This window comes from Labrus mixtus, chromosome 7 (genome assembly GCF_963584025.1).
Source record: "Labrus mixtus chromosome 7, fLabMix1.1, whole genome shotgun sequence".
Classification (NCBI taxonomy): domain Eukaryota; kingdom Metazoa; phylum Chordata; class Actinopteri; order Labriformes; family Labridae; genus Labrus; species Labrus mixtus.
The window spans coordinates 2,186,405-2,204,848 of NC_083618.1; the positions used below are offsets into that span (position 1 = coordinate 2,186,405).

The window sequence follows — 18,444 nt, forward strand, 5'->3', positions numbered from 1 at the left end:
CTCGGGTGTTACACCCATTGTAGACAGTCATGACTCACAGTTATTTTCAGAGGATATACTTGATTTATATTATATTTAAGTGTGAAGAATCACATAGAAAGACTTTAAGGCTGTCTGAAACAAACATTGACTATGGAGAAAGCTCTCAAAGCTCTTGAGTTTCTCACCTTCCCTGACCACATGAGATCCATCACATCACCAACACATGCAGCAGCACCACGCTGAGGGACTAAAGGCATGGCTTAAGGGGCCGTTTGTGTACAGCCCCCGCTCCCAGTGTGGCTCCTCACCAAGCTCAGGATGTTGCACGTTTAAAAATGAACCGAGCAGCCCACATTTTAGCGCTGAAAATATGTGATAAATTGCTTGTATTTTTGTTTCACAATATTGCAGGCAAATTGAGATGACCACCTTTCAATTCGAATGGCGAGGGTAAAAAAAAATATTTTGATAGCATGTGGGATGGAATAAATTTGGATGAGAAATGCTGTGAAATCCATGGAAGTATCAGAGCTATTTTCCTTGTGTTTTTGCAGAAGGTGAGGTTTAGAAAAAGCTTTAATATAACTATACTTGTCGAATGTATTTAAAATTCCATGAACTTATTTAGCCCTGAACACACTCATTCATGTGAGGAGTAAAGGTTGCACTGGCATGGTATGTGGCTTATTATGTTCAGATAATTGTGAAATAAAATGCAGACTTTACTATATTGAAGTGATTCCTATCTTCTTACCAGAGGTGTCAAAAGTATTGACATTCATTACTCAGGTACACGTATAGATACTAGGGTTTAAAAAGTAATGTAAGGGGAACAAAATGTCATTAAGGACAAAAGCTTAGGCTGCGCCACAGCGTGTCAGAATGGTATATGTTTATACTTCTCATCCAACCACAATCAAATTCACTCTATCCGGATGGCGCGATTTATCTGGATAGGTTTTTGTTTTTTTGTGTTTTTTTGAACGATGACAAGCCGGAATGAAAACAAGCCGGAATGAAATAGGATTAACGAGGCTATTTTTCAAATGTAAGGAGTAGAAAGTACAGATAATTGTGTGAAAATGTAAGAAGTAGAAATAAAAAGTTGGCTGAAAAATAATTACTCCAGTAAAGTATAGATACCCAAAATTTCTACTTAAGTAAGGTAACAAAGTATTTGTACTTTGTATTTGTACAAAGTATTTGTACTTTGTTACATGACACCTCAGCTTCTTACCCATACAAAATATAAGAAACGTCACTCAGTTCAATGTAGTCCAGTAATAAAAAAAACCCACAACAGCATGACCTCAGCCCTAACATACAGATGAATCAAAACGCCTTGTACAATTTAAATGACAAGGAACATAACAGTACAGTTCTTTTTTTATAAGGGGATCCAATATAACTGTGATATAACTAGGGCCTGACTGATACGAGATCTTTGTGGCCGATACCAATATTTAGCAAAGAAAAAACTAGAAACTGATATAGCAGCAAATATCTTTCTTATATCTATCTTCAATCTTCAGAGATCGACAGATAGATATACACACACATTTATTGTGTTGATCCCTGAAATGCAGTTATCATACACTTGTGGGAAAGATATATCATGGAGTAACTGTGTATGTGTGTGCATCACTGCTTGACACTCTGGAGAGTGATACTGCTTGTTGCAACACATACATCACACTAGTGAAAGAGAAGTGCTCGTGTAATACGACACTACTTGACTGGTGATTGAATCTAATTATATTGGCGCATATCAGAGATTAAAATTAGCCGATGCCCATAGTCACTTGATATGCTAATATCGGCCGATATTATCGGTTGGCCGATTAATCAGTGCATGCAAATTGATGCATTTGTGATTCAAGGGTTAAAATAAAAATGCTGCATTCTTAACATTATTGTTTTTTAAATCATTCTAAATTATTTTCATTTAGGAAAATAACTTAACTCCATTAAACTGTGAACTGATTTGTGAACATATCCTATCGGTGAAAGAGGATAAATGTGCTGTTCTACAGGCGACCTCACACTCTGTAAATAAAACTAATTCTGATCTAAAAGTTCTCTTGGTTGCAGATATCCACGAGAATCTGTCACTTCATCTGGCAGCGCCCCGGGGCCGAGTCCCAGTCAGGGAGGCTGTGGTGTCAGGCCCGGTTTGTCATCACACTCAGCTGGGTATCCTGCCTCTGCACACATGCCTCTATTCACATAAAAAAATCCCTCCATTTCACTGCTGTGCTGTAGTAATGTACGCTGACATTCAGCCAAGACCAGAATATTAAAAGGCCAAGCATGCTCGAACATACCTCCTCCTCCTCGCCATCATCCAACATGTTTCTGATGTCTGCTTTAAATCATGACTCTCGTTTCCCTCTGCTGCTCTCCTTCCCCACTTTAATTGAACTTCCTTGCATCTCAAAATCAATCTTCTGAGCCAGGATACAAACTTTGACAAAATCCAAGAACTAGTGTGTAATGTAACATCACCTCAGAAGATGATAGGGCTGCATAAACTTAAGTGGAAACGTAAAATGTAAAAAAAAAAAAAAAAAAAAACATTGAACACAAACCTTTCAGATAATGTGCTGGAGAAACCGTGGTGAATAATACAAATTATTAAAATGTATTTTTTAATGCATTCTTTTAAAAGAGTTCTGGTGAGAAGTTTTCAAGTGTATTGAGGAAACTTTGAACAAACCACTTTATTTAAAAGCAGAACACATCATAGTTTGAAAAGCTCCAATTGGTCTTGGAAAAGATGAAGATCACAACACTATAGCAATTAACAAACGGCTGGAGGGAGGGGGGGGGGGGATTAAACCATCAGATTTATAAAATGGGAAAATGTGATTCAAGTAGTAAAATGTAACTTCATTTTGACGCTGAATTTAGTGGTTATATCTCTGCACCTTTCTCCTTCTTTTCTTTAACAATTTTCTGATGTTTCTTTCTTTTTGGATTCATTTTCTTTTCTCACTTTTTATTAATTTAAACATTTATGATGAAAACTTTTGTTGTAAAAATGGAATCAACGGTTAACAGCATAAATCAAACAACTCTTGGAAAAACTAAAGTATAAAGAATTTAAAGAAAAAAACAGCTACCACCACTGTTGCCGGGTCTGAATGATAGCTGCCAGCTGCCATCTGAATGTTTTTGTGTGAGTGATGTGGTGAGGAAATACACGAGGGAAAGAGGATAATTATCCTCTGGTTGTTTGTCTATAAGTGTACCCCTGAGTGAGCCATTCAGCCCAATCTGCTGTAGTGAAGCTGCTCCGTGGCCTTAAAACTGCTGTTCATCTTCAGCTCCAGGATGCTAACTGTGCAGGTGCAGGGAGTGCTTTGCAGAGAAAAAAAAGTCTGTGTATGTCACGACCAACCCTAATTAAATGAAAGGAAGGATTTCCCCAAGGTTTTCTTAAAGTTTTCTTTGATAAGATTTCACTCCATGTTTGGTAATGACACAAAAAAAAACCTGAAGGATGGTTATAGTTGTCCAATGTGAAATGTGATTTCTTTTTGTCTTTACATCTGTGTTTTGCAATCTATTTTTTATGCCGTTCTTAGTTCTTCTTTTACGGCATACTGTAGCATCACATGTTGACTATCACTCAAGTTATAGTATTAGATACAGCAATCTGTTCAATGTTCATAGGTGCTTACAATAACATCTCATTATGACAGAAGAACATGTATGAGAGTAAATATTTATCAGTTTCTATAAAATAAAAATCAAAAAGAAATCAAAAAGCACCTGTTGAATTTCACAGATTAGACTCTTGAACCTCTATGGCTTCACTGTTAGCATGTAGCCTTCAGATCACCTGTGCATTAATACAAAGTCAACGCGCCAACTTGCCTCAACATAAGGATCTTACAGTAACTAGAGTTTATAGCATCTTATTATGTAGTGTTGTTGTGTTGTGTTTCTTTATTGTCCTCTGTTGAGGGGAGCTTTATTATTTGTCGACTCGCTAAATCTGGTACAACCATCTTTTCATTTTTCTTTGTATAATTGATGACACTGTCCCTTGATTAATAAATGAAATGAAATGAAATAACATTCATAAATGCCAGAGGCCAGATTCATAAACCCTTCAAGGAGTACAAAGAACTTGCAAAGAGTTTGGTCTAGAACCTAATAAACTGTTTATTAACACCCGATGCCTTATCACACGATGTGCATGCTTACCATTATGTGCTAGCAATTACCCTGCAGTGTCATTAGTTCATGAAACATACATCTATCTGTGATAATGTCAGCGAGGCCCTCAACTTGGTTAATATTATTTGAAAAGTCAAAGTAATTTAACGTTATCTGGACAGTGTGGATTACTTCTGTTCTTGCTGCTCGAAGTGATCGAAGTAGAACAGCATCTTGTCTCTCTTTCTCTCATGTGTCTGCCTAAGCTTTGTCCAAAGCCCTCTATTTATCAAAAACAAAAAAAAGATTGCAGTAAGACAAAAATCAGGTCAACTCTTCACTGCATCACTTTGTGAGACAGATATAATACCTTCTATCTTATTCTAAATCCCAAAATGTCACAAAGACACATATTAGTGCATTAAAAGAACCAGAATGCAGAAAAGAAATGTTTGCTGCTTAAAATGCGTGGTGCTTTAAATTCCACCCATTGAAAATACAAACATGTACTTATGTTAATCATTTAAAGGTAATCAGGGTCCCTAAATGTGAAATTAAAAATATATTTGCATTTAATCATTAAAAAAATGTGCCCCTTTACAGTGAAACACACGTCTTTGTTCTTCTTGTGAAAAAGAATGTTTTTCATTAAAATTTCCTGTTTCAGCTATAAAATATAATATATATAACATATCAATCGACAGTAATTTACATCCCGACTATAAACCACTGTCAGCAGTTATTTCTTAATTATCATCAAGTCGCATGGTAAGAAGAAAGTGAAAATAACGGTGTCCAAATGAGAGCATTTGAAGCTGAATCATTAAAAGGATTCATGTGATTGAGCACATAAGATCAGTTCATTTAAATGTATTAAAAAGACGTCTTCATGAGCATCAAAATTGGTGTAGAATCTTATTTATAGCCTACACAGTGATCATTTCTAAAACCTGAAAAGAATACCTTTGCATAGATTAAACAAAGAAGTATGATTTTGGATTTTTAATTTCCTTTTAAATGGACAACGTATATGTGTCCAACGTTGAATGCGTGGTTTTAAGAATACTATGTAATTATAGTGTGTAAATACAGGCCACTGATGTAGATGGAAAAAGTTCATTCTCTGGCCATTGTCATATCTGACCCTGCCGTCTATTTATCAGTCATTATTAAGTATAGGAACCTTTTTCAGTTTTCTATGTAAATATAAAATACATTTTTTTTAATTAAATATGCATCTGAGGCCGTATAATCTAAAGCAATCATAAAAGGGCAGAGCTGCTTTGATGTTCAGATGAATTCAGATGAAACAAATGTCTTCTTTGGCGGAAGCTCTGTTTTTCTCTTTGTAACGCGCGCACGCACGCACGCACACACACACACACACACACACACACACACACACACACACACACACACACACACACACACACACACACACACACACACACACACACACACACACTTCATATGCATGAGGTTCATTAACAATTAAGCAAATGAAGTCAAATGCTGCAGCCAGTTATAAACACTGTACATTTTTTGAAACCATCATCAGACAACACTGGTGACAGCGTGTGTGAGTATTCTTGTGTTCAGACCAGCCAGTTGGACTGTGTTACAACAGACTACTTAAGACATAAGCCCTTTGAGTCCGTTAATAACTGAACATGGACGTTTCTGTTTGCACCTGTTGTCTTTTTTTTTTATCAAGAAACTAAAAAACTGGAATGTAACATCTGTTTTCATATCTTTATAGAAGTTGAAGTATTCAGCAACAATAGAGACCAAAATTGTAAAAAAGGAAAAATTTGAATCATATGTCAGACACATACTTCAGGCCCCATCTGCATGAGCTAGTAGCCCAGTTTGGCCACCCCATGTCAAAACGTCTTGACCAAACGGCAACCTCAAGTGTTGAAAAATGAAGTCCACGCGAAAGTGGAAAAACCTGCAGTTCATCAACTGTCCACTTGAGGCTGGCTGCACCAGATGCCCATACACACAGAGTTTACAGCCTGGTTCAAAAAATGACATAAGTCCAAATATTTCATGTCTTTATCGGCAGAAACTGTATTGTGGGTTATTCTTTACAACTAGTATTTTTTTTAATGAAAGATAAGAGTTATTCATAATATTGCGGGTGGCTGACCTTACTTGGTGCTGTGTAGCTGTTTCTCAAGAGGTTCAAAACCCTCCTCAGTTCCAGCTCTTATTCTGTCTGGCTTCCAAAGTCCCCCTCAGTAAGCAGGCTTCGTCCATGTTTATATACAGTTTATGGTATGGTATGAACACAAACCTTTTATCAAACCCTTCAGTTAGCTTAGCATGCACAATATTCCGACACTGAACAACTAAATACAATCATTATAGGCCTACTGCTGACACTTTTAGGCCTATTACGATTACACTTTTACTGATTTTTGTCACTTTTTCTCATGATTAATTGATTGGATTCTACTAAATCACTTAAAGAATGGGTCAACAAGTTTTCACAGTCCAACAAATACTTGGCATGAAAATAATGCATTAGATTATAAAAGCCTTTCAGCACACCTGCTGGGTGAGTGAGAAGGTTGTTGATGTTGCCAAGGCAACAGTCCAGAGTCCAACAAAGCAGTCAGTCTAGTGCCACATTTGTCTGCCGCCCCTTTAATAACTAAATGTATTAAGGTCCAGTTAGGCCATGTTAGGACATTTATTTTATTATAGTTAGCTCTTATCATGCTGATTCATGCTTGGAGTTCACTTTTGAGAAGTTACATTTTCACGTAGTTATTTGATGTGTAACGCCTTGATTGACAGTCTGTTGAAAAATGTGGCTCCCTGCTACTGTGTGCGCTGGATTAGCAGAGCAGAGAAGGAACAGGGTGAGAAAATGTAATCAACATTACTGCCAGAGTCATTGAACTTTTCATTACAGCGAGTGTCTGCTTCAAACTTCTGCTGCCGACTGTACCGACCTGAAGGAACTTTGCTGTTTTTTATGAAGTTAAATGTGTGTTTTGGGTAGTGCATTAAAGCTGCTCCACCAGTCTATCTGTATGGCACAGACTCTGGCTCTATTAGTGTCTTTTGCAGGGGGGTATATTCATCCATAGACATGCACACACACACATATTCTATGTTCACCATATTCATTTGAGCTGACTCTGTGTTGCATGTTTTCATGGTTTAAATGTGTTTCCTGTGTACTTCAGGGCCCTCAAAGGGAATCTGGAGATAATCCCAAGAAGTAAACAAAGACTGACAAGAACCTTTGACGCCTTGCGATTTAATTAACTCATTACTCGTCTCTGTTAATTACTCTGTTGTAATGTCACATCAGAATTAAGCCTTCTCCAGATTGTTCAACCAAAATTAACAAGTTGTTATAAAATCAATCAGCATGGAGGCCTCTGCTGACATCAAAACCCCCGAGGAACAACGCTGAGATGAAGGTAAACACCTCTGCAAGCTCAACTAGAAAAAAGATTTCTGTTTCTTACATGGTTAAGGTAAACCTTAAAAAATGAAAACCTTTCAATTATTTTTTTCTTCATGCTATTGTAAGGAGTTAAAAGCTAATGTCAAAGATGGCGATATTAAATATCCTCAATGACTTTTGTAGCCTAAATTACCTCCCAGAAAAACTTTAAATGAAAATAGCCTGAAGATAACTCCCATACAAAAATTGGAAACCTTTATGTTTGAAACTGAATCGGCCTATTTATAATTTAGATGAATACATTTACACTTATTAGTATCTGGGTTTTTTAAAGACACCTTAATACATCTTATAGCTTCAATATGCATTTATGTAACTGAACAAAACATACCTTCTTAAGCTTGTGCAAACCACTGACACTATTTAAGCATCAAACCAAGCACCCATAAAAAAAAACAATAAAAAGATTGACTATCACACAAGGGGGACCAGAAGAACAAAAGTGTGATCTTCTTTCTGGCTTTAAAGACGCGATCCTGTAGCTATCTTCACTGAATTTCTGAGCTTTATGGTATTTTTTGTTTTATGTCGTGCAACATTTGCACTGAATATTGAATCATATTCTTCACCTCAAGTGTCTTCTTCATCATAGTAAATGTTTTTTGTCTCTCAGATGGCTGCGTTGTTCGAATCCACTCTCTGAATATTGATGTAACCTTCTCTCTCTCTCTCTCTTTCTATCTCTCTCTCTTTACCTTCAGGTTTTTTTTTTATTCAATTATGAAAATCACAGCGGCTGCTGCCTGATCAAACAAGCACTCATTTCATAAAGATTAAAGCCATTACAATTAGCCTGAGAAAAGACAACATAAAACAAGAATAAAACACACACTTATGCATTCATAGGCCATTTAACCAGGGAGCAGGAACTATGAAATCAATTAGTTTAATGTATACCACTTGCAATGTGTTCGTGTGTGTGTGTGTGTGTGTGTGTGTGTGTGCGTGCGCATATACAAGATACTGCTTTGAGGCAAACAGGAAAAAAAAACGATGATATTTTGTCACTGTCATTGTAGGTGGGAGGGGGCAGTCAGAGAGACAGATTGTTCAACAGCCAAATGCTACCAAAGCTCCCTTACTCTATTTTCATTTTCAACACGGATTCATTTGATCACATGTCTTATATGTGAAGGTGCAGACTGGTTGAGACACAAACACATGGCTCCCATTTGCTCAGTACAGCTTAGACAAATGTATTGACATTTCCAAGCAATGAAATATGAATCACTCTTCATTTCCACCAAAACATGAAAACAAACTCCACTGGGGTGCAAATCTACCAGGGCAATGAATCATTGTTTGTGTGCGTGTTTGTTTGTGTATGTGTGTGCGTGTGTGTGTGTGTGTGTGTGTGAGAGAGAGAGAGAGAATAGAGCTCAGTGTGTTCATGCTGCTCCTCCACCTCAATAACTCTCCCGTTAAAAGCTGTTGCACAAACCTCCATGTATAACTTAAAAAGTAACACATCAGCCCAAATCCTCAATCTACTGTACAATGAACTGATGTGTAAGACGAAAGAATGGAACTGATCGTTTCAAAGTTGCACTTGCCCTACATGTTCAAGAAAAACCCTCTGATTTTGTTGCCAGAGTTTGTCACCATGACGAGAGCTTTTTTATTTTTGCAGACAGATTAAAGGCTGCTAGAAGAACAAAATCTGGCACGCGACGGTGTTATCTCTCAGCCTCAGAATGCTTGAAATTAAAAATTAATAACTTGGCAAGAGTTCCATTTTCTCTTCTAACCATGACATATCAATTCCCAATTTAAAAATAAATGGTTTGATAAGAAGCTTGTAGTAACATTATTAAGGTGTATGCTCCCAATATAGAGACTTAAGGCCCACTTATATTTGCTTCAACATCCCCTTGAGTTAGAAACATCACAGTGCACGCTCCGGGGGGGAAATAAAGACACACTGAGTGTCAGGAAATATTTTTTGCAACAGCTTTGCAAGTCTGTCATCATTAGTCGAGTGCTGAATGTGTAAGACGTTTTTTCTCACTCTTTGTGTGCACTTTGCACATCAGTCTTCTTGACTGCACACATTGTTATAGAATCAAAAATGAGTCAAATCATCCGCCCATCTCCTACTTTCCAACATATTCAGTTTTAGCAAACTTCCAGGACCATTGGAATGTTTTTCCAATAGCCTTTTTAATAAATAAATAAAAAACATACACACAACATTTTGCCGATTTTGATTTTTTTCTTGTTTCAAACTGAAGAATTGTGTATTCAAATTTTAAAGCTGGACACAACATGAGGAAAGCCAACAGATTAATTAAACTGGTAATCTCAAGATGCTCCAGACAAGACTGTTTTTCTAAGATTCTAAGTTTTTTCTTTTAGATATAAGGGTTTCTAACTGGTCTATAGAAACAAATACTGTGGTCCATGTTTTAGACAGACTGTACAGAGATTTGCTCCTCGGCAAGCCTCGGGTCCAGGGAGTGACGGAGAAACCTGCCTTTTCATGCCTGTTGAAGCATAGCTTCTCTCTATGTGCCTTACCATATGCCATCCTTATGCCAATTCTTTTTTTTTAAATTCAGATTCATTTTGGGGCTTATTTAGACAGGACTGTGAACAGAGCAGGAAATCAGGAGAAATTGGGAATCAACAGGAAAGGAGCCACAAGTCGGTCTTTAACCTGGGCCGCCCGCATGGAGGACTACATCCTCGGCACATGGGGCGCCACCTAACCACCTAACCGCTAGTCCACCAGCACCCCTCATTATGCTAATGCCAACAGTTTTGGCATATTTGAAGTATCTCTCTTTAAGTGACGTTATTTATGATGTTGCAGATATGGAAGTGAAAGATACTAAACCCAACAGAAAACCCGTCTTTAGGATCAGAAGATAACTTGATGAATGAGAGCCATTGTCCTCTCTTGAAATTATATTTTACTGTATTCATTAAACTGAAGTGTACAATATGATATGATGATATGATCCAAACAGTTCAAAACACCGGGGCTAACTTTGCTCCACAATCAGCTCAGACAACAGTTTTGTAAAAGTGTAGTATCATACAAGTTGTGTTAATCAAATGTATTCATTTCATTTATCAAATAGTCTTTCTTTACGACGGAGGATTAGGGCCATGTTACATTTAGTTTTATTTTTTTTATTTCGAGAATAAAGTCGTACATTTACAAGAATAAAGTCGTAAATTTACGGGAATAAAGTCGTAAATTTACGAGATTAATCCCATAAATTAACGAGTTCGAGACCGGCCTGTGCGAAAATGATGAAAGTAGAACTCTTAAAGTCTTTAAAGAATAAAATAATAAAGTCGTTGTTTTAGTCTATATCAGAAGAGCAGCAGCATCCTGTTGTCAAATGACAAACATGGAGCATCTTGTCCTAAAGGTTTCACGAATAAGGAAATAGGCTACTTCCTTGTGTAGTCGGTAAAAACAGTTCAAGAGAAGTTTTCACTTCAACTTGTAAGACCTTGTTTATCTGTAAAATGATGAACAGGACACAAACTGTCTCTGCACATGAGACACTTTAACAAGGCAGACAGATAACAGACACAAATAGTTGTGTTGGAGCTTTACTTATGCAGATATGAAACTACACATGCTTTTGGCACATCATCATCTTCACATTGTCATAAAATATCAGCACCCTGAAAAGATACTGAAGAAACTGAAGAAAGATCCACACTGACTGGGAGGAAGCTGTCTGCAGAGGAAAATACTTTAAGAGTTCTACTTTCATCATTTTGCGCAGGCTGGTCTCCAACTCGTTAATTCACGAGATTATTCTCGTAAATTTACGACTTTATTCTCGTAAATTTACGACTTTAATCTCAAAATAAAAAAATAAAAAAGTTTTAACGTGGCCCTAATCCTCCGTCGTATTTCTTAATGTTTTCCAAAGTGACATTTTCTACAGGCAAAGCCAGTGAATCTCTCTGAACGAGACATTTAAATGACTTCACCTGAATTACACCAAACTGCTGATGATGATTGTGATGGATGATAGACATATTAAGACAGATTACAGGATACCCCTTCCTCAGCCCTGTGAGGACACAATCTGAGGAGATGAGACATAATTGTGCTACACGCTTCACCCTTTTCTTTAATGACAATAATTATCTGTAGAAAACATCTGTGGGTTGTTTTTGTATCCATCCCCCTCACATCCCCCATCTTTTGTCTGATCTTATCCTCTCGTCTCATATATTATTCCTCCTACTCATCCTTATCCCCATCTTCCTTACTACTTGAGTACTTAGGTCCACAGCATCTTAACGCTCCTGTAAGCTCAGTATGGTGCTCCTCAATTAAACTGTGAGTGAGCAGGGGTAATTACGCAATGTGAAAATGAGCAAAAACTTCTCCTTACCCCAGTGATTTCTCCAGTCGACTGGCTGGTGATCCAACAATCTCCCCAAGAGTGCAGAACGTCTGACCCAAGAAGTCCTTGAGGGAATGAAGGAAAAGAAAATGGACGAAAATGGGACAGATTTGTGAATGTGAAGTGGAAAGACAAGAAATCAGAGAAATGTCAGACTTACAAAATAAACTCAGGTTTATGATGATAATTAAAAAAAACACTGGATTACATGTGGACAAGAAACTGCTCATTGATTCAAATTTGCAGATTGAATTTAAATATTGGACAGCTGCATCTGGTATTAGCCAAAATAATTGTTGCCTTTTGGTCGAACGCCTTTGGTTAAAAAAAATCAATTCAGATTAGTCTTGGATCTTGTCTCATAAGATTTCTTTATCTTATATATGCTTCTATTAGATGTGAGACCGAATGAATTCGTCATCTCTGTGCTCTGTGTAATTATGGTGACATTAAATCCAGGTTGGTGTAAATGGCCAAGCAATAAAAGCAAACTAAAATCTAATGCTGCAATAAGGTTGTATGTATGTAGACATCATTTTATGACAGGGTCTATGTAAATGTCACTTAAAGGGGCAATTTGCCTAAAGCGACTTATTTAAGTCATTTTATGCTGTTGCTTTTCATGAGCTTGGGTGTTCAAGGAAGGACAAAATCAGGTGATCTGCATCATGGGCCTTCTTCATCAAAACCATCATCAACATGGTAACAATAATGATGAAATGGTTTACATTTCAAAAGTAGCAGTTGTGTGTAATTTTTTGGACAAAAACTAGTGGGTTAAAATTGGGAAAACTGCTAGGTAAACTATTGAGATACACCAATTAAGGAAATCCAATGCAGATGCTGATTTTGATGGTAAAAAATAACATTCAGCCATTCAGCTGATGGCTTTTTACAATTCCAATCTTTTTCCTTAATAAATGTTGCTAATTTGACTCTTGTTGTTTAATTCACCTGTCTGGGCCATGAACCAGACCACTGCAACTTGCTCTCTGCCATTATTTGATAGGACAGCTGAAGATAGACAGGAAATGTGGGGGGAGAGAGAGAGTGTCTGCACTAAATTCAATCGTATAAATGTACAAGACAATCTTTAATTTAACCTTCCATCCCATAAAAATAACAATTATCAGCTAATAAATGGGTGCATCCTTAGTAAGTGAGGTTGTCAAAATAAGTCTAATAAGTCTGTTTTGTCTCATCACTTGAACAGTCAACAGCCCTTTGTTTGTCTAATGTATCCACCCACCCAGACCTGTTCCCTGGATGGACTTTTTACCTTTTATTACTTCCCCTCACATCTGTTTCTATATGTCATTTGCACATTAAAAAAATAGTCCTCTTTGCAGTAGCAGCAGTTGTAACATGTTTTAACAAGACATTGGTGTGCACTATATACACTGACACCAGGCTGGTTATGACAGCAATTATGGTTTAATGCTTGTAGTGATTCCCAACTGGTCTTGTTTCAGCGAATTCCCCAAAGAAATGAGGTCAGGGTAAACACATAAACAGAAAGCCCACTTAACAACCCAGTCATATCCCAAAGATCATTGCTCTTGGAGAAAAAGCCAAGTTGATACTCAAATTAGTTTGACAAACTAAAATCACTTAAATAACATCAAGTTTTAATTAAAGAAGGGATATTTCAGTGAGAGTGATTCAAACATTGCAAATAGCAACTAAAGCTAATTCAGGTTATTGAAATGATATTCATAGCATCCCTTGTGATATTATGACATGTATACAAATGATAGCATCCAAAAATAGATTTGTAATAGTAAATTCAAAGTTGTTGTGCCTCTTCCTTATAGCAAGCTGTTTCAGAGGTACAGGTAAGAGCTTAGTTTAAAGTCTGACAACAATCAACCAGAATTATTGTAACTCAATGAGACTAACCCCAATCGTAGACTTCGACCCACCCGTTGGGAACCACCGGTTTTTATGTATTGTGGATGATAAGAGACAAATAAAACAGGATGTAGGGATAAAAGCACAATGAAAAAGAGACAATTATCATGATTCTGAATAGTGTGGAGCCTCATTAGAGAAAGAGTGACATCGTTTCAGTCTCAGTCTCTCAGTTTAATATTGATCTGCTAGCCAAGACAAAAACGTACTATTTCTATTGATGTGACTCCTTAACTTTGGCAATGGCAGACAAGTTACATTAAATAATTCAACACCAAGCTATCGAATGTATTTATATGTATAGCACATTTCAAACTGAAAGTCCTGCACATCGTTTCGGTGAGAAGATTGGGAAATGTCACCATCTTCACCATGTTATCAAATGTGCAAAAAAAAACTGCTGAAGACATCGTGACTGAATATTTATTTACACATTGTGGTTGTTGTGGAGCTCTCTAAGACTGTGAGGATGGTAAAAGAGTGGCAAAACACACAGGCTGGCTTGACCCTTTTTTTTTGTTCTGATTAGTGATAGCATCCTTCCTCCTGGGAAAAGGATCATTAATGTGCGACAGCAGCCATGCAGTGTCAGAGTTAAAGGGATGCTGGGACCTACGTTGAGTTCTGCGGGCTTCCACAAAGGTTGGGCAGCAGGAGCAACAACAGCAACAACAACAACAACAAATACAACAGAGCACATCATATACAAGGGACACTGTACTAAATACCTAGCACTCCTAGCACTGCTAAAGATGAATACAATTAAAAGAAAAAGTGCTGAGAAAGGACTAAAACCCCAAACAGACAGATGGAAACCACAGCTAGAGATGAAAAAATGCAAACCCCTGTCATCCAAATACGTCAAATAATCATCTAAGCTGATTATTATGAACTCTTGTGAATGCTTTTTGTCACCATAGTTTCCAGCATCATTGATAAAAACGTGTTTTAATTATTATAATTTGTACGGTTAATGGAAACTAATGGATAAAAGCATCCCATAAAGCTTCTCTACATGACTATAACAAATATTTGCACAATGCCTACCACTGAAGTAACGATGTCAGATTACATAATAATCAATAACATGTATTAAAAAATGTCATATTTATAGAACAACTCCAGTGTAAATAACCACTGCTTTAGAGTAAAAACAAAGACGGTGAATAACGTTTGTATTTGGAGACTTTTGAACAGGCAACAAGAAGGGTTTGCTTTATTTCATCATGAGAATCCATGCAACAGGCAGATCAACTTGAAAAACTAACGTTACCTATAACAGGACCACAGATTGAAAAGAATTGGCCAATCTCGAATCCCTTGGAATGTCTTCTTCCATCATGTTATATTTAATCAGTCCACAGATTTTATTTTTTTTTCAATTAACCCAAATATTCAGATCATATTCCAGATTGGCCTCCATTCGTCTGTGGTCCAGGATTAGCAGAAAACATGCACTCACGTGTTTGGACAGGTCGGGGCTTTTGGAGTCCACATCATATCTGGAAGGAAACAAAATGAAAGCAGCTGTTGAGTAGAGTCTAAGATAAGTCAGGACATGATGATTTCATACAGTCTATGAAATAGGATCTATAATAATAAAAGAAATGGGAGCAAAGACATGAATTTAAAAAAGACAAAGCCCACATCTCAATTTTTTATCAACATATATTTTTGCATGGACATTTAAAGACATAGGGCGTCTTTGACACTCGCTGAAGGGCACTAGATAATTTAGTATTCTACTTGATTGAAGATCACAGTAAGTAAAGCGATGGGAGGACATCATGAGAGATCAAAAGAGATAAAGTGATCAAAAAATAGAGGCAGGATATTTGAATCTTTTCAGATGTTACTGTATGGAAGGGAAGATTAATGGAGGAAGGGTTCAACCTTTTCTCTTCTTTCATAATAATGAGTGGAGGGCCTGCTCTGATTTGCATGTGAATATAAAGCTAATCAAAGTGAGGTAAATGGACCATATGTGATGTAACAAGATTAAACATCTGATCAAACGATAGATCTAGTTCACCTGGAAACAAATCAGACACAAATAGAGTAATTATTTAGCATGATGAGAAGAAGAACCTAAGGAAACATTTCTCTTGGGCTTCAACCATGCATACAGCATTTATGGCTTTCTTTTTCTTTTTTATCAAATGATTTCAAGCTGCAAAATATATTTGTATGCACCTTAATGCAGAAAAGCTGAGGATATAATAACAGTTTTAAAGGAACTCATGGAAATGGTTGGTGAGATTTTTTAATGTCTATGAAAAAGCTCAACGAACCATAGTAAGTGCTCTGCAAAGCCCCGTCCTCATTAGTTACTGTCAACCTTGTCAAGCTTTCCTGCACTGTGTGGTGCATTTTGCAGGTTACAATAAGAGCATCAGCAGATTCACCACTCAATAATATTAAGAATTTTTGAGGCTTTGAAGACAAATATTTTTTTTTACGTTTTCCACTGATACGTTCAAGAAAAGTGTGCTTTTGATGGCTGTGTTTGTGTGATTGTGATAAAAGGACACAACATGTCCCAGGCAAGCAGTTAGCATACCAGCTGACAATCAAAGTCAATGACATGAAAGTAAAGGAGCAGCGTCATTGGTCTAATGCTGAATGGTGCTTGTTAGACCCATTGGAACAGTATTATAAACAATTACATTTTGGATTAAGAAAACATCCACAATAGATAATGCAGCTAGCCAGAGATATGCTGTTTCCCTTTGGGAATGGTAGCTTACCACTTTCAGTATAAAGCGAGTTAGCCAGGAGAGCTAATGCTCGTAGCAAACAGTAGAGCAAATATACACTCCTAATCCATTCTCCAATCTTTTGGACTTACATGTTTTATTATGTTAGGAATAAAAATGATACCCACCCTACCAAGCAGAAATATATTGTTCATAATAGAGCCCATACATGTTGTTTTTATTTTTATTTGAATAAATTAAAAGCTTGATAATTATTCTTTACGTTGGATCGTCGCTAAACTATGATTGGGCAGTCACTGTTTGGGCGCAGAGTTTAATGAACGGTCAACTAAAGAATACATCACATTGAAGCAGAATAAAGAACAAGAGAAAAGATGCAAACATGAAAAAGGAAAACACTTACAAGTCAAAGCGTAGGCTTTGTTTCTCCTCAAAAAAGTAGTCCAAGATGTACTTTCGTACAAAGTCAGGGTTAAGGGTGTTGTCTATCACCTCTGTTCTTCCAAACTGCAGAAGTAAAAAGACAAATTTAGTTCAGAGAGACAAGCAGGACATCAAAACACTGTTTCAATAAACAAGTGCAATTCATACTGTTGTCTCCTTGCACTTATTTTCTTCTTGTTCTCAAACGTTCACTTGTTACACACACATACAGTCCTGATTAATGGATGCACTTTCACAAGCTGCTGCTGTGCAGAGTAAGTGTGTTTCCTGTTTCCTTGATCCTCACTCCCCTCCCACATTAATTACAGAAGGATAACTCACTCCTCGGCCCCACAGAGAGAGAGATGAAGGATGAGGTGCGGAAATGTGTGATAAGAGACGGAGAGAAACAACACAGAGAGAAAAACAGAGGAAGGAAAATTGTTGAAGAGGGTTTGAAGAGCAGGGTTGAGAAAAGGGGGAAACTGGTGTGGTGGATTCGGACAGATATGAAGGAGGAGAGTGGGAGTGGGAAATGAGTGGGCAGGGAGAGGAGGAGAATTGTAGTTATTAAGACACTCTAATTAGTGGGGTTTTCAATCCCAAAGTGCCCATGCGGGGAAATTTGCCAGAGAAAAAGCTGGCGGAGCCCCAGTAATGCCACATGCGAAATACAACATAAAAAGCTGATTATGAGTTTAGAGAAACAGTAGGCTACATACATTAATCATTCAAAGCCCTGTGGAATCTCCAACGTGATCAAATACTCCATCACACATAAGCCGTTTTCACATATGCACTCTGGATAATATCTAGATATTTACAGGAGGACTTCTCCGGAGATTCTCCCGACCTAGCCGTTCACATATGCTCCTCACAGCGGGGGACTTTCCCTGTCAGAGGGGAGGGGGGGAGAGTATCCCTGTCAGAGGGGAGGGGGTCGGTTTAATTACGTGCACGGAGATCGTAGCGGTCGCGTGCAGACACTTTAGGCACTGTGCTGCAGTCACAGTATAGAAACATCACTGGGGTCCCATTGGCTCGAGGTGAATCCTCCAGAGTATATGCTGCGGCATTCTCACATCACCTCACTTGGACTTTAAAGTCTGCGCAAAAAATGCGGCTGTTTCCGTATGTGTGAAAAGGGTTATAGTGTGGAAGCACAGATAAAATATAGTCGGATGGTAGAATGTGATCAAGATTGACCTTTAACATTCCATACTTTATTGTTTTCAGTGTATCTCATGTGTTCAGTTATAAACTACCCCATAAATTATATTAAAGAACGAGAACATGAGACAGCAGTGAAACAGTGTGCTCTGTTGGATTGATGTATTAAAAAGCATTCAGTCGGATGTAAGGTTGGGCAGAAAGTGTCCAC

General features: G+C 37.4%; 1 protein-coding gene across 2 annotated transcripts in view; it reads right to left on the reverse strand.

Annotated features, from left to right (window-relative positions):
- Positions 1 to 18,444, reverse strand: part of cpne5b (copine Vb) — a 138,826-nt gene that overhangs the window by 81,802 nt on the left and 38,580 nt on the right. For both annotated transcript variants that reach the window (XM_061042039.1, XM_061042038.1), the window contains exons 4-6: positions 17,044 to 17,147; positions 15,386 to 15,425; positions 12,001 to 12,077 (exon numbers count right to left, since the gene is read on the reverse strand). In XM_061042039.1, the coding sequence (XP_060898022.1) occupies positions 12,001 to 12,077; positions 15,386 to 15,425; positions 17,044 to 17,147 (221 nt within the window). The remainder of the gene's footprint in view (positions 1 to 12,000; positions 12,078 to 15,385; positions 15,426 to 17,043; positions 17,148 to 18,444) is intronic.